The 14,262-nt window shown below is 35.5% G+C and overlaps 1 protein-coding gene across 8 annotated transcripts in view; it reads left to right on the forward strand.

Moving 5' to 3' along the window:
• Positions 1-14,262, forward strand: part of LOC140148521 (membrane-associated guanylate kinase, WW and PDZ domain-containing protein 2-like) — a 97,118-nt gene that overhangs the window by 75,351 nt on the left and 7,505 nt on the right. For 5 of the 8 annotated variants that reach the window (XM_072170505.1, XM_072170509.1, XM_072170510.1 and 2 more), the window contains 9 exons: positions 2,202-2,234; positions 3,049-3,244; positions 5,089-5,532; positions 8,004-8,168; positions 9,458-9,489; positions 9,800-9,936; positions 11,500-11,668; positions 12,246-12,404; positions 13,067-13,202. In XM_072170505.1, the coding sequence (XP_072026606.1) occupies positions 2,202-2,234; positions 3,049-3,244; positions 5,089-5,532; positions 8,004-8,168; positions 9,458-9,489; positions 9,800-9,936; positions 11,500-11,668; positions 12,246-12,404; positions 13,067-13,202 (1,471 nt within the window). Of the gene's footprint in view, positions 1-2,201; positions 2,235-3,048; positions 3,245-5,088; positions 5,533-8,003; positions 8,169-9,457; positions 9,490-9,799; positions 9,937-11,499; positions 11,669-12,245; positions 12,405-13,066; positions 13,203-13,526; positions 13,624-14,262 lie in introns of all 8 variants that reach the window. The other 3 variants (XR_011858493.1, XM_072170506.1, XM_072170507.1) reach the window with 3 other exon arrangements.

Below are 14,262 nucleotides of genomic sequence, written 5' to 3' on the forward strand. Positions count from 1 at the left end.
GTATGAAAATGATTTTGATGTTTATTGAAGAGGCTGCCTCTTCCAAAGGCAACAGTGGATCCTCTTGAAATGTCTAGAATGTATAGTTAATGACTTGCTATACAATCTACAAATTATTTGGATCTTTTGTTGAATTTTGATGCATTAGACTCATTCATTTTTAATGAAAATTGTACCAATCATTTTGATACAGCTTGTATTCACAGCATCTTATAAAAGAGCGCTGAAATATTATGTCCCAGAGATGCACATTTAAATTAAAGTGACATTCATATTCATTAGTTGCAGATTTTTGTCAAATTGTTTCTATAAATTCGTCCTTGATTACTTGAGCAATTTTCCTACCCAAATTCAAAAATGTCAAATCATATCCATCCAAATACTAATGGTTGAAGTAAATACTTTTATAAACCAAATATGAAGCAGTATACCCATGCACAATTAGTATTCAACCTGGCCTCAAATCGTGTCAATCATCTGAATAATCAGAATAATTTGCTACCCAGTTCTGTCAAATCTGCCAGAGATCATCTTACCAAACAACTTCCAAGACTACCTTCCAATTATCATTGAATTTCATAATAAGCTGTCAGTACCTCAAATACTAGAGCAATTTCATGCATGGCTCTCCTTGTTTGCCAAATCTGTCAAGATTCAAACATTTACATAGTGCAAGTCTTATTACTGCAAACTATTTATAGTTAACGATTTGCCGTGGAGTGACAGGGGCACAGTGAAAGTCCTCATTTTACAAAAAGCTGTGGAGATTTTGCCATTTATTCTTTTTAACCAGCTGGACACTACTGGTCATCTAACAGCATTTTTGATTGGTTGATAACTTGAAATGCTTATTTCAATTGCCAATTATGACTATAATGAAAGACAAAGATAAAGACAATTTATCGCGTCTGACGTCGCCTGTCAATCAAACTAGAGCACGGTTTGTTTACAAGTGTCGTGATGATGACTTGCTGAACGCGGATTTATAACCGGGCGCCTTATTGTTAGTTTTGCACCTTTCGACATGCAAACCATCTCAAAAGTTAGGTCTTTATTAATAGTGGGAAACTTTCTTTGGTGAAGGCACCATGTCCACAATGCCTAGAAAAGCTGCTTTTTGCCTTGTAAAAGTACAAACTTTTTCGCCATTTGCTGCTATTCCTTTTCTCCGATCAGCACCAGATAGATCGGTTTTCCTTTTACGCGCTGATTAACCTGTGTAAACCAATCAAGGATCGTAATTGACAGTGACATCAGACGCGATAAATTGCTTTTATCTCTGTCTTTAATTATAGGCATTAAACTATTTATGGTCAAACTTGCATTTACAGATGATCTTATTAATACCCTTCTTGATTGGTTCAAAATTGGGCACAATATTCATTTTGGCCAATCGGCAGGTAGTTCTCATGGGGTTAAGATGCATATTCCATGCAGCAATTATTTTATTATTATGATCAATTTCCTTTTACAGAACTTCTGAGCTGTGGAGATTTTACCATTTTATTCTTTTAAAATGCTAATTCCATGCAACAATTATTTTATTATTATGATAAATTTCCCTAGATACTTCATAATTTTCCTATATTTGTTCATTCCAAATTTGTTAAACTGTGAAGCTATTGATTTTTCGATTGAGTTGTGCTCTTTGTTTGTCCTTCTGATCCCAATTCCTACACAGAAGCTGCATTAAAAAAATGCAACTTAAAAGTTCAAATCAAATCTTGTAAAGTCTACTCTCTTACATTACAGACTATATTTAACCCAAGATTATCTGTGATATGTAGAAACCTGTGTTATATGAGATAACCCCTAGAAGCAGGTCTTGAAAACAATCTTGTGGGAAGGTACCTTTATCTTGTTTTGTACCTTTCCACCCTAGAGGGAAAGACATAAAATATTGTGAACTTCTCAACTTCAAGTATATTACATTTTATATTTTTCCCAGTGTGTCAAGCAGAAGAGGAAACTGATCTTTTTCGTGGCAATATTACCGTAAACAATATTTTGTTGGTAGTTGTGTATGCCTCTTTATGTAACTGTAGTGTGAAACTCTCTTATATAATGCCAGTGTGTGTTTATGTGTGTGAATATGTATGTCTTTCTCTTATTGTGGACATATTAATGCATGTGATTTTGCATACATATACCTGGATTCTCATCTAAACTATTCTATACATCTTCTACAAATAATCTTGTAGCTTCCATGGTCTCCGTATACGGAACCACCAAAGGTATGTCAATGGAATGAGCATGGAGTCAGTCGATTATCACAGTGCTGTAGTGCCTTCAGTAGAGTGTGAAGTTGTAAACCTACTTTTTGTTGGAATTTCTTTCATTATATATTGTGTAATATTGCAAATTGTCACATAGCACGTCCAAGATATATTGTTTTGTGGCCCTTTGATGTCATGCATGCGACAACTTGGTTATTTTGTTTTATCGTGACACACATCGTGGTGTTTTAACATATTAGGCCAGGAGTATGGCCATGGCAGGAAAAAGTGGGCAATACGGGAAGCTCATTGCCAGGAAATTTTTGGTTTTTGACCTAAAAAATAAAGAAATACATAAGGGAAATATGTCATACTGGAGGGAAATTTGGTAAAACTGGAGGGAAATTCTGGATTGCTTGCAGGGAAAAAACATTTTATTCAGCCTCTGACTGTATGGCACACAAAGCAAAATAGAAAATTAATAATAGTTTGAAAATATGTCATTTAAAGAATATACCCAATGGGGTCAATTGAGCAAAGGTTGATTTTTCACATAACGGTTTCAAACTTCTTTTTATTTGGTGTGCTCATTCACAAACAAAATGTAAAATTTGTTTCCTTTGCACAAATCCCTGAATTGAGTGTTCCCTATGGAAGTGTTTAATGTACCGCAGGGGATGTACCAACTTTACCACTCACAGCGCATTTCCATGACAGTTGTATCATCCCTGTGTTGCCTGCATGACAGGGTAACACATTGTGATCACAGTGTTTAAAGTAACAGCACAGGTTCATGAATTAATCACAATTTTCTCTGTGGTCTCTTCCTAAGGTATCCATTGGTACTATCACACCAGGAGGTGCCGCTGATGTAGATGGCAGGTTGCTAACTGGAGATGAGTTACTGTATGTAGATGGTCAGACAGTAGTGTCAGCATCACATAGGAAAGTAGTGACACTAATGAAGAATGCTAATGATGCTGGCAGGGTGTCATTGGGAATAAAAAGACGATTAAACCCACAACAAGGTGAGTTGGGACCTACCAGACAAGATCAATATCAATCAGTTTTATTACTTGTCAACTTCATAATTTCAGGAAATATCCATACCCAAGTGAATTAGAAATTGTAGGTGGCATCAGCATTCATAGCAGTAGCATAGATTTCTTTTTGACATTAGGGGAATGGTGCTAAAAAAATTTCATGAAGTATAGTGAATCCAGCACCTTTAGGCGACAGATTAAGTTTATGCTACAAAGGCACACACAAATTTTACCATGTTGAAGCTAAACTGATGAAATATGGTACAAAAGTGGAATAAAATTGGCTCTTTTGGGACTAAAATGGCCAAATATAAGGTTAATTTGATCAGAAACCCATATACAAGCATCAACATTGAGTGGGATGATTGTATGGATCATCCCCTAGCAAAATATTGGGGATTTATCCTCTCTCTCTCCCCCCGATCACGCTTATGATTCATAGATGCCCACACCTCTTATCTGATCTGAGCTATTGTGAGATTCCTTCAATGTGTAGAGGAAAATGGTAGTGTAGAAATTATCCAAGGTCTGATGAAGATACCACTGAATGGCTTTTGTTTGATTTGAAGTATGTAAAAAAATGGTGTACATACAACTGAAATTATTTATTTAGTTCCATGTCTCTTTACGCTAAGCAATTTTGTATTTAAAATATATACATAAAAATTTGCTATGAGAATCTTGACAAACACATATATAACCAAGTTCAAATTTACATTGATATTTGAAATTTGAGAATTATTTGATATCACTCTTGACAATTTTTAACTTGAAAACATCCCAAGACAAGTTACCATCCTCACATGGATGAAGAAATCAGTCGTCAAGAAACAATCATGTCTGACTAAATCTCAGCTATTGAGTTCACAGATCCGGTACTTAGGCTTGATAAATACATGCAATCACTGAAATGGGATTTTGTTAGGAGGTACATGAAAGGTTGCATTTCAAATGAAAATATGGATGGATGTATGTGCACAATATCTGAAGTGTTATCTTTAGACAGTCATCCGTTGTGTCAGTTCTACGGAGAGGATCACTTTTGTTAAAGGTTGACTTGAATTGCTTAATAATATTTTTTATTGAATGTAGCAAAAAGGATACACCCCTTAAATCAGTAATTTGGGCGAATGTGGCATTTTATCTATAGTAAATATTGAAGCAATCGGATATAAATTGAATTACTATTACTTCCCTTCAAACAGCAAATTGAAATGCATTTGATTAATATTGACATAGTAAACAATTTACTGCCTAGTTAGAAAATCATACATCAGTTGTGTAGGTTGAGGATTACAAAGGAGACGGTAATATAATGGTTCCTGACATAGAATAACATTGATCTGTGTCCTTAAGCCTGTAAACCATATCAGAGATACCACAAGTTATTTTGATAAAGAAAATGAAAACATATCCTTACAGTAACATGCAAAACAAATACAATACAACCAAGCAAAATGAGTGGGATGGATGGCAGAGATATTTGAGGTACATCTGAGGGAGTTAGAACCTTCTTTGTATAAAAAGAATCAAATCTGAAGAACCATAAGCCTAATTTTGATGGAGTTATTACTTTATTGTAACATGTAAAATGAACTTAAATATTTATGTTATAAATTGAATTAAAGTCCTGTTTTTCTTGATTGCATAAACTATACTTCTGATAGCCAAGTAATATATCGGGAGTTTGAATAGGTGAAAATCTTGGAAAATGGCATGCCATGGATATTTTTATTTTCATTTTAACTGAAGTTGTCATATCACATCAATACTATTTTTGTCCTAATATGATATAATGATTAAACCATTTCTTATATCTTACATTACAGCCCAAGAAAGGCCTCAGCAACCACCAGTACAACCATTATCACACCAACCACAGCAACAGCAGCCTTATCATCAGCAGCAGCAACCCCGTCAACAGCAACCTGTCCAACAACAGCCTCATCAGCAACAGCCTCATCAGCAACAGCCTCATCAGCAACAGCCTCATCAGCAACATCAGCAACAGCCTCATCAACAACAGCCTCATCAGCAACAGCCTCATCAGCAACAGCCTCATCAACAACAGACACATCAGCAACAGCCTCATCAGCAACAGTCTCATCATCAGCATCAGCAACACCAGCGTGCACAACCCCAAAGACTACCACCTCAGAATCAAGTTCCCCAAGAGTCAGGCTTTCCATATGACATAACACTATCAAGAAGAGGGAATGAAGGTTTTGGTTTTGTTATTTTATCATCCACGCTTAAATCCGGATCTAAAATCGGTGAGTACATGACCTGAGAAAGTGCAAGCAGCTTTCAAAAGACTTCTTTATGATGTTCATGATTAATCAAATCAAACATTTTTGTGGGATATTTTTTTATTGATTTATAAGCATGCAGTCTTAATTTACTATATTTGAGGTATTTGGATACAATTATTATTTGAGATTTGATTTTCATTGTTGGTAATCTGCAAGACTTTGACATTTCATTTGACTCTAATATGCATTGATATTATCTATATTTAGAAAAATAATCTTACTTTGCAGATTTTTGTTAAGTAGTATTTGACAACAAGCCTAAAATGAGAAATCAAAGAAAACGTAGTGTGATATTTTTGAATATATCAAAACAAGTTATCAAGTATCACATTTAATTCAATGGAAGCAAGCTCGTCAAGAGTCGTATTGGAATCTAATAGCTTACGACTCTCAGCAGTTGGGCAAATATTGCACTATCGTATCCCTCTGTCAACATCCTAGATGATGAATTGAAGACAAATTTAGCATCAGCTGTTAGATTTCTAGTACAGCAGTGGGTCTGGTTTCCAAGAATGGGCTATTCCAGTTGAAATCCATACACCCCCTATGGAAGACATGCCCTTAACCTCCAACGCAGGTGGTGTAGATTTTGAATTGAGTCAATTGAGGTAACCCCATTTGAAATTCACACTCCCTGTGTGAGAAATTAAGGTCATGTCTTCCATAGGGGGTGTATGGATTTCATCTGGAATAGCCCAGTGTCTGGAGTATGTTTATGATTCCCTACCAAGACTTCCAACCTTGGGTTCACAAGTTACTCTGTGACTGAAGTTAATAAGCATACTTATTTTTGTTGCTCCATGCTGATGTTGAACAGCTCATAGACATATTCTTGTCTCAGCTGGGCAGCTGGTGTCTGTTCTTTCATGTGCAGAGCATGTTCTGTCTGCACTTTCATTTTGATCTACTTTGCTCAGAACTGATAGGTTTTTATACTTTGTTCAAAGATTTGAGGCAAGACTTGCTATATATTGTTCAGAACTGAGAGGTTTTTATATTTTATTCAAAGATTTTTGGCAAGACTTGCTATATATGAGCAGCAATGTGCTATACTTTGCTCAGAACTTTTTATGCTTTGCTCAAAGACTTCAGGCAAGACTTGTAGTAATTTTACATACTGGTACATACTTAATAAGTATTACTTATGTATAACCACAATTTTACCCAAATCTAGTCCAATTAGCTTCCTCAAGGCAAATGATGTCAGTACTTTGTCGTAGACACTTAGTGCCGTCTTTGGTTGCATGCCAGTTCTTCAAGTCAATGCACACCATTCAATACTGTGTCCACAGGAGCATGTACTGATGTAACTGCCTTGAGGAAACTAAATGGACTATAGAGTTGCAAACAGCATGTATTTATTATTGGTGACATTTCCCTGAGCTCTGTGATAATTGACTACTTCTGTTGGATAGTTTAATGCTGGTTTCATACTTACTGCCGCCTGCCGTTGTGCGGCGTGACGGTTTGCCGCTGGTCACCGCTAGCGTTTCTGGTGCGACTGCACAGTGATGCAAAATCGTTGTCAAAGCAGCAAGCGGCAGGAAAGTATGAAACCAGCTTAAGGGAAGGGTATGAACGTTTGGACAGTATTTATTGTGGGACATTAGAGCACATCAGACATATCGAATTGCATTCTGAATCTGAAGAATGTCATTCTGATATCAAATAATTTTGATTTTTTGAAATTGCAATGTAATACACATTTTATGGCAAATCATTAAAATTGATATTTTTGATATTTAACAGTACTCAAGTAAACTTTATAAATCTGATGATTTATACTTAGCGATGTATGTAGGTGGGATGAAAAGCCGACGATCAATTGAAAATTTGGACCTTTCGTATTGAAGATATGGATTTTTTTCCCCAAAACACCAAAAAAAAATTAGGTCTTTTGGGAAAAAAAATCCATATCTTCAATATGAAAGGTCAAAATTTTCAATTGATCGTCGGCTTTTCCTCCCAGCTACATACACTTTAAGAATATATCATTAGATATTTATAAAATTTATTTCGAGGACTGTTATATATCAAAAATTTGAAAAATATCAAATTTTTATAATTTGTCATAAAATTTGTATTATATTGTGATTTTCAAAAATGAAAATTATTTGATATCAGAAAGACATGCTTCAGTATTCAGAATGCAATTCGATACATCTGAGGTGCTCTCATGTTCCATAAAAAATACTGTCGAAACGCTCAAAACGCTCATTCCAGATCCCTTAAAAGAAAGTGATTGTAGTTGAGAGTAAATACATTTGCATTGATCATGAGATGAAATATACTACATTTTCTTTCTACTTACAACAGTGTATATAATCACTTCATATATGGTATCCTTCAAATTACATCCAAGATACAAAATAATAACTATATTTAATCCCATTATTTTCATGCTTTCATTTCATCTCACCATATATATATAGGTCGCATCATTCCTGGTAGCCCAGCTGACCGATCACCTAGTGTTAATGTTGGAGATAGACTTATAGCAGTTAACAACATAGATATTACCATGTTAGATCATAAAGATATAGTCAATATTATTAAGGATACAGGATCAACTGTTACACTCACTATTGCTGCACCAGGTAATGATCACATCAGTTAACTCTAACTTGGGAAAAATTGTGATACGGAAGAAGTTTTGATGTTTTTCAAGAGAGATTTTTATGTTGGGTAAAATGTCTGTACATGGCATATCCACAGACTTGAACCAGTAAGCACTATAAGGACCATTCCTATAATTGGCTTTTTCCTGCTGTTGATGGGATGAGCATCAATATATAGATGAAAGCGAAGTCAAGAATCACATGATTATAAAATACAAATATACTCATGTGATAGCTGCTTGACCTCGCTTTCGTATTTTGTAATACGAGATATTGATGTGATACTGATGTCCATCCCATCAACAGCAGGAAAGTGCCAGTTTTATTGTTTCTGCCAAAGAAGAGCGGCACTTGTTCACATTTTGAGAGCATGCACAGCTTAAAACATGGAAGTGGGGTTCTGATTGGCTGATTCAATTGTCTGACAATGGTAACAACAGACGCAGTTGGCCGATTATGCGTCAAAACGTTGGTCGGCGCAAACAAAGTTCCACATATGTTGCTCATTAACAGGGCGCTTGCGTCAATCTGAGCAAGGTACTGCCGTTCTTCTCTGAAACCGAGTGTAGGAATGGTCTATAAGAACACGCAATTTAAAATCATATGGCACAAATTGATTAAGTTAAACAAATACAAACAGACATGTGTAATTACAATCACATTGTACTAACTTCCTTCATGTCATCCTTTGGCGCAAGAAGTCAAAAACCAGGAAGTAAACCAGAAGTTCATAGTTGGTTATTTCAGTATGATCTATAAGCTTATTACTGAGTTTTTTGGGAATTATTGTTGCAAAAAAGATGTCTAATAAATACTCCCCCTTTCTAAAATGTCATGCTCCTGGGGGCGTTTAATAGAGTAAATACAGTTTATTAAATATCTGTAATAAGTTCCATGTATAACATTCACCATGTATAATTGATTAACCCTGTAATTCATGTGTGAAGTTTGTCAGTTTACACTGGACAAGTAGCTACTATACTATTATACATTGGTTCACCTCATGTTCTGTAGTGATGTAGGTGCATATTTCGCTGGTCTCAGTATCAAATCACACATGTAATGTTAATCGCTCAGAACATACATGCAAGCTTGCAGTGCAACTGTGAAAATCATTGATGTCACTACCGAAGTTGAGGTGAACCAAGGAATAGCTCAAGAGAAGTTCTATATTGAGTTATTTGTTGCATTAAATAACATATTGTACAAATACTGATTATTTGAATTTCTTGTAACATACATTTCATTTGCATTTTTTCTTTCTCCAGAAGAAGCCGCCACATCTCCAAATTCACCAAAGGTAATTAATTGTATTACATTTTCACAATTTACTTATTGTGTGGTGTGTAGTGTAAATGTAGAAGTTTCCTTCAGATTAGTAAATATTCGTATGTAGTATTAGAAACATAAAAAATGAAACAACTTTTAAGTTGAACTTAGCTTTTAACTTTTAAGAATCACAAGAATTAAAATTCTTGTGATTTTACAGTATTTACTATGTGCTTTGAATAGGGTTTCATTTGCTATTATTGATACAGATTGATAGTGTTAAGTTGTGTCCTCTAATCTAAAACTTAAAGTGTATTTTTTGTTAATTTATTGTTATTCAGGGTTCTGAGCCAATGTTCAGTGCAATGGCGATGCCAGCGCATGTGAAGCACAATGATCAGCAATATGCACCAAAGCAACCAGAAAACCCATATATCAGCCATAATGCAATGGCACCACAGTCACCACCAAATAACAGGTAAGACAATGACAAGATGTAGTATTTCGGCAGGTGCAATCAATATTGTATATATTTATGTTGTGTTGCAGCCAGGGGGGTACTCAAGTTTGGTTTGGGTAAAGTGGACCCATCAATAAAGCTGAATTTATACTCGATCGCCGAGCGATGCGATTAATCGCTTTTGAAAAAGCGATTTGCAATCGCCGAATTTTGCGATGCATCGCCGTCGCTTTTGCATTTATACTTATCACGGCGATAGCGATTGCAGAGCGACAATTAAAATATTCTAAATGCCACAAAATACATTTTAAAACATCAGTTGCTGTCAATAATTATTGCTTTGAATTAATTCATCATCAAAAGTTAACAATCGAGAAAGGTAAATTAATTAGTAAAATAATAGATCCAGTTGGTTGTATATGATTGGTTGACGCATTCACGTGTCAAGCGATATCGCTGGGAAGTTGAGATTTCTTCAACTTGCAAAAGCGGACGTCGTTTTGCCTCCGCGATTTGAATCGATTGATCGCTTGACGCTCTGGAAATGTAAGTAAACATTGAGCATGCGTGAAAATCGCCTTTCTGCAAAAGCGATTGAGTATAAATTCAGCTTAACAATATACCAATTTTTTAAGAAATTTGTTGATTCATCAATACACCAAAAGCCAAAATTGTTAGCCAAATTTAATAACTTTTCTCAAAAATTTAGGAAATGTTTCAAAAATTTTATCTACGAGGCAAAGTTTGGCTATTTAACAAAAAAATTGAGAACAATTTGTAAAAAATGATCCATACACATACCAAAAAAGGAGTCGTTAATATACCAGGCCGAAAATGAGACCCATGATTGCTGCACATCCCCTTATGGTCATTTGTACTGAATAACCCCTCCCCCTCCCTCGGGTGTTGCTGTCAATCCGCTACTCAAAGCAAAAGATCTGTGTCTCCTGTATGTCACAAGAGTAAATAAATAGTGAAGACAAAAAATATCCAATGATGTATTCTGTAATTGCAAGGCAGAACGAAATTTAACGATAGTTGGTGGTTTTAGTAAGACAAAGGTGTACCTGCTGAAGTTTTGAGGGACTCAGTGAAAACATTACACAGTAGTGAGAGCCCAAAGATGGTAACAAACATACCCTAGAAGTTTTTCAATCAAGCAGATACATTTACTTGTCATGCAACGAGTGACAATCTAATAAGAAAATTGCATGGTGTTGAAGTCATGGATGTTGATGCTCTATGTTAGTTGACATACTAATACTCATTGATTCTTATGTTTGACAGTGATCTGGACATAATGATGATGGATGTTACATTAATTTACAGACTTAAGTCTCAAATAATTCAACAGAACATTTGTAGCATAGATTCTAGATCTGTATGCCTATATTTGGACATTTCGGGAATAGCTTCTGTTGAGAACATTTCAGAACCAAATATTTCTTTGGTTACTAGACAGGTGTGTGAACGTACTCAATTATCCCACTTGTGCTCAAGTATACTCAATGACGGCTAAAAGCTTGTGTTTCAGACAAAAATTAACAATTCATTTATTTATTCTTTGCACACCACCAACAGACGAGCTGAAATCCTGTATGCCCAACCAGCCCAGTGGAGCAGACCAGTTCATGAAGCAACAGAGCCTAGGAGGTTTGAGAACAGACAGCAGCAGCAACCCACTCCTATACCAACACATAATACAATGCCACCGCAGTCATCTAATCAGTTCTATAGGCAACCAGTACAAGTAAGTAATCTGTTGGCTGTAGCAAACAAGCTGGATACAGTTTTTCAAAAGAACAAGGTTCCATCCAAGGCCAACTTACAAAATGTGCAAGACCTGCATTCTGATTAAAGTGCTAAAAGCTTTGTGAGATTAACACCCTGCTTTGATTTCTTTCTCACTTACAAGAAAGAACAAAGAAAGAACAAAAAACGCTCTATATCTTATGTAATTTTATTACACTCCGACAAGTATGAAATAATTTATGATTCAAGTGCATTTTTAAGTGCATTAAGCAATTAATGTTCAGGCATGAGAATTCTCAGCCTGAATTCAGGCTTTTTATTGGTCCAAATTTCCGCACTTTCTTTTAATTTCAGCCCGTTTGTAGCCTAATTTCACTTGCTTTTTCAGGCTTTTTCAAACTTTTTAGGGTTTTTTTTTGGATGATCATTCTCATACCTGGATGTTTGATATTTTGTCACAGAAATGTCACAGCTTTGAAACTACAAAGCACTCTGTATAGCTATGTATAAAGCAGAAGTTAAATAAAAAGTAACACACATTAACGAGTGATTTTCATTTTGACTGCCTTGTACAGGATCAGATAGAGCCAGGAGAGTACTATTCTGTTGAGTTAGGCAGAAGTCCTAAAGGATTTGGTTTCAGTATACGAGGTGGTAGAGAATATCAGAACACACCATTATTTGTACTACGTATGGCCATAGATGGACCTGCAGTCAAAGAAGGAAGAATGATGGTAAGTCTAGTATTATCTTATTGTGCAGAATATTAGCATAATTGGATCAGGTAAAATATGTGTTCCATTGATAACATACAGTGTATAGTATTTTTGCTCTTAGTGAACCAATGACCTCAATACTTATTTTATTAGGCACAGCTTCATACTGGGAGTATTTGCTCAAAACATTGGTGTTCACATGCACACATTTAAAGACACTGCCTGGATGGGTGCAAAACAGTTGCATCAATACATTAATGTCTCTGACTTGCCGAAAGGAAAAATACTATAATCAATTTTTGAGTAGACAGGGTAGCCAACTTTTGAACAGAAAAGCCTGAGATTTTTCCCATCTAGAAAAAATGCTGTCAAAAAGGTGACACTATAATTAGTTTCTTCAATAAGATATAACTGATCGTTACCACAGTGCAATATAGAAATCTCCCTTGTCTTATTGTGTGATATTTTATTCACAAGCTTGATATTTGGGACAAAAACTTGAAAATTAAGCTTAATGTGTGTTGATTGACTAGCTTTGACTTTCTCTGGGTCCCATAGATGTTCTTATCAAGTTCACAGCATATTGCATGTATGTTAGTGTACTCAAATGTTGTTACTTTTCACCCAAAGCAAGTTAACTTTTTACTTACAAACATTAATTGATGAATTTGACCATGTAGGTTGGTGATCAACTAATAGAAATCAACGGCTACAACACGGATGGTATGCTCCATACAGAAGCGATTGCTGCAATCAAGAGTGGTGGGTCAAAGGTCAGACTGTTGCTACGACGATCAGGGAAGCCACCTGTAATGGGTAGGTATTACAGCTATATTAATTACTCATTTTTATCTTGTTATGCATACCTTATATGAAAAAATATATACGAAAAAAGCCTTGATTTCCATTCCACTATCAGTGGAACCAAAATTTATCTTATATGCCATTAAATTGAATTTTTAGTGTCCTTACTGTCAAAAACTATCAAAGTGTTATAACAACTGAAGCATGTAATTTGCCATTATCCTGGCAGGTTTGCATCCTCGGCCTCCAGAGTTTGTATGATTCGGCAAAATGATAGCATGGAACCTTTTCCAAATTGTGCAGTATGTAATATTAATTACTTGGTTTTTCTCATAGACTGCAAATACATCCATGTATCTCACCAAGCTTTAAATGCATACAGGGATATGAGATTGGTCAGTCATGTCCAATTATGATAGGCCAGGCAAGATTGGTAGGTACGGCATGGATAGCATGCTGGATGCTTTCAAATGACTCCTACTTGCATCCAAAATGCATTGGAAATGTTTAGTTGATCAAATTGATTCTTTTTGCATCAGATATACATTGGGAATGTTTGATTGAATTGACAATGAATTAACAAATGTTAGTCAAAACTTTGGATTAGTGTAAAAGAATTATTATCATCAACATGTTTTGAGGATTTCTTGGTTATTACTAATACTGAGTAGGGGCATATCAAACTTAAAGTGAAATATGCAGGAAATGGTAGGTAACAGCTCAACAAGGTTTTGAAGAAAAGTTGAAAATATTTGCCAAGATATTGTCAGGTTATTGCATGCTGGGCGGAAAATAAAAAATAGGGAAATAAACTTCGCATCATACATGCCATCATCATTGCTGCGATATGAATGATATATCACTAACTGCCATAATTTTGTGCAGGATGGATTTGTATATAGGCCTATAGTCTAATATATCTACCTCCGGTCAGCAGCACTAGCTTTGAAGTTCAGCGAGCGTGTTCTAAGTTAGCTTAGCGTTACTTGGTGCGTGTACATACTTTTATGTGCGCGATCAAAGTGGCGCATATGTACATGCAAGAAACAACGCTAGATCAACGCAGCACATG

The sequence above is a fragment of the Amphiura filiformis genome, chromosome 3 (genome assembly GCF_039555335.1).
Source record: "Amphiura filiformis chromosome 3, Afil_fr2py, whole genome shotgun sequence".
Taxonomy (NCBI): Eukaryota; Metazoa; Echinodermata; class Ophiuroidea; order Amphilepidida; family Amphiuridae; genus Amphiura; species Amphiura filiformis.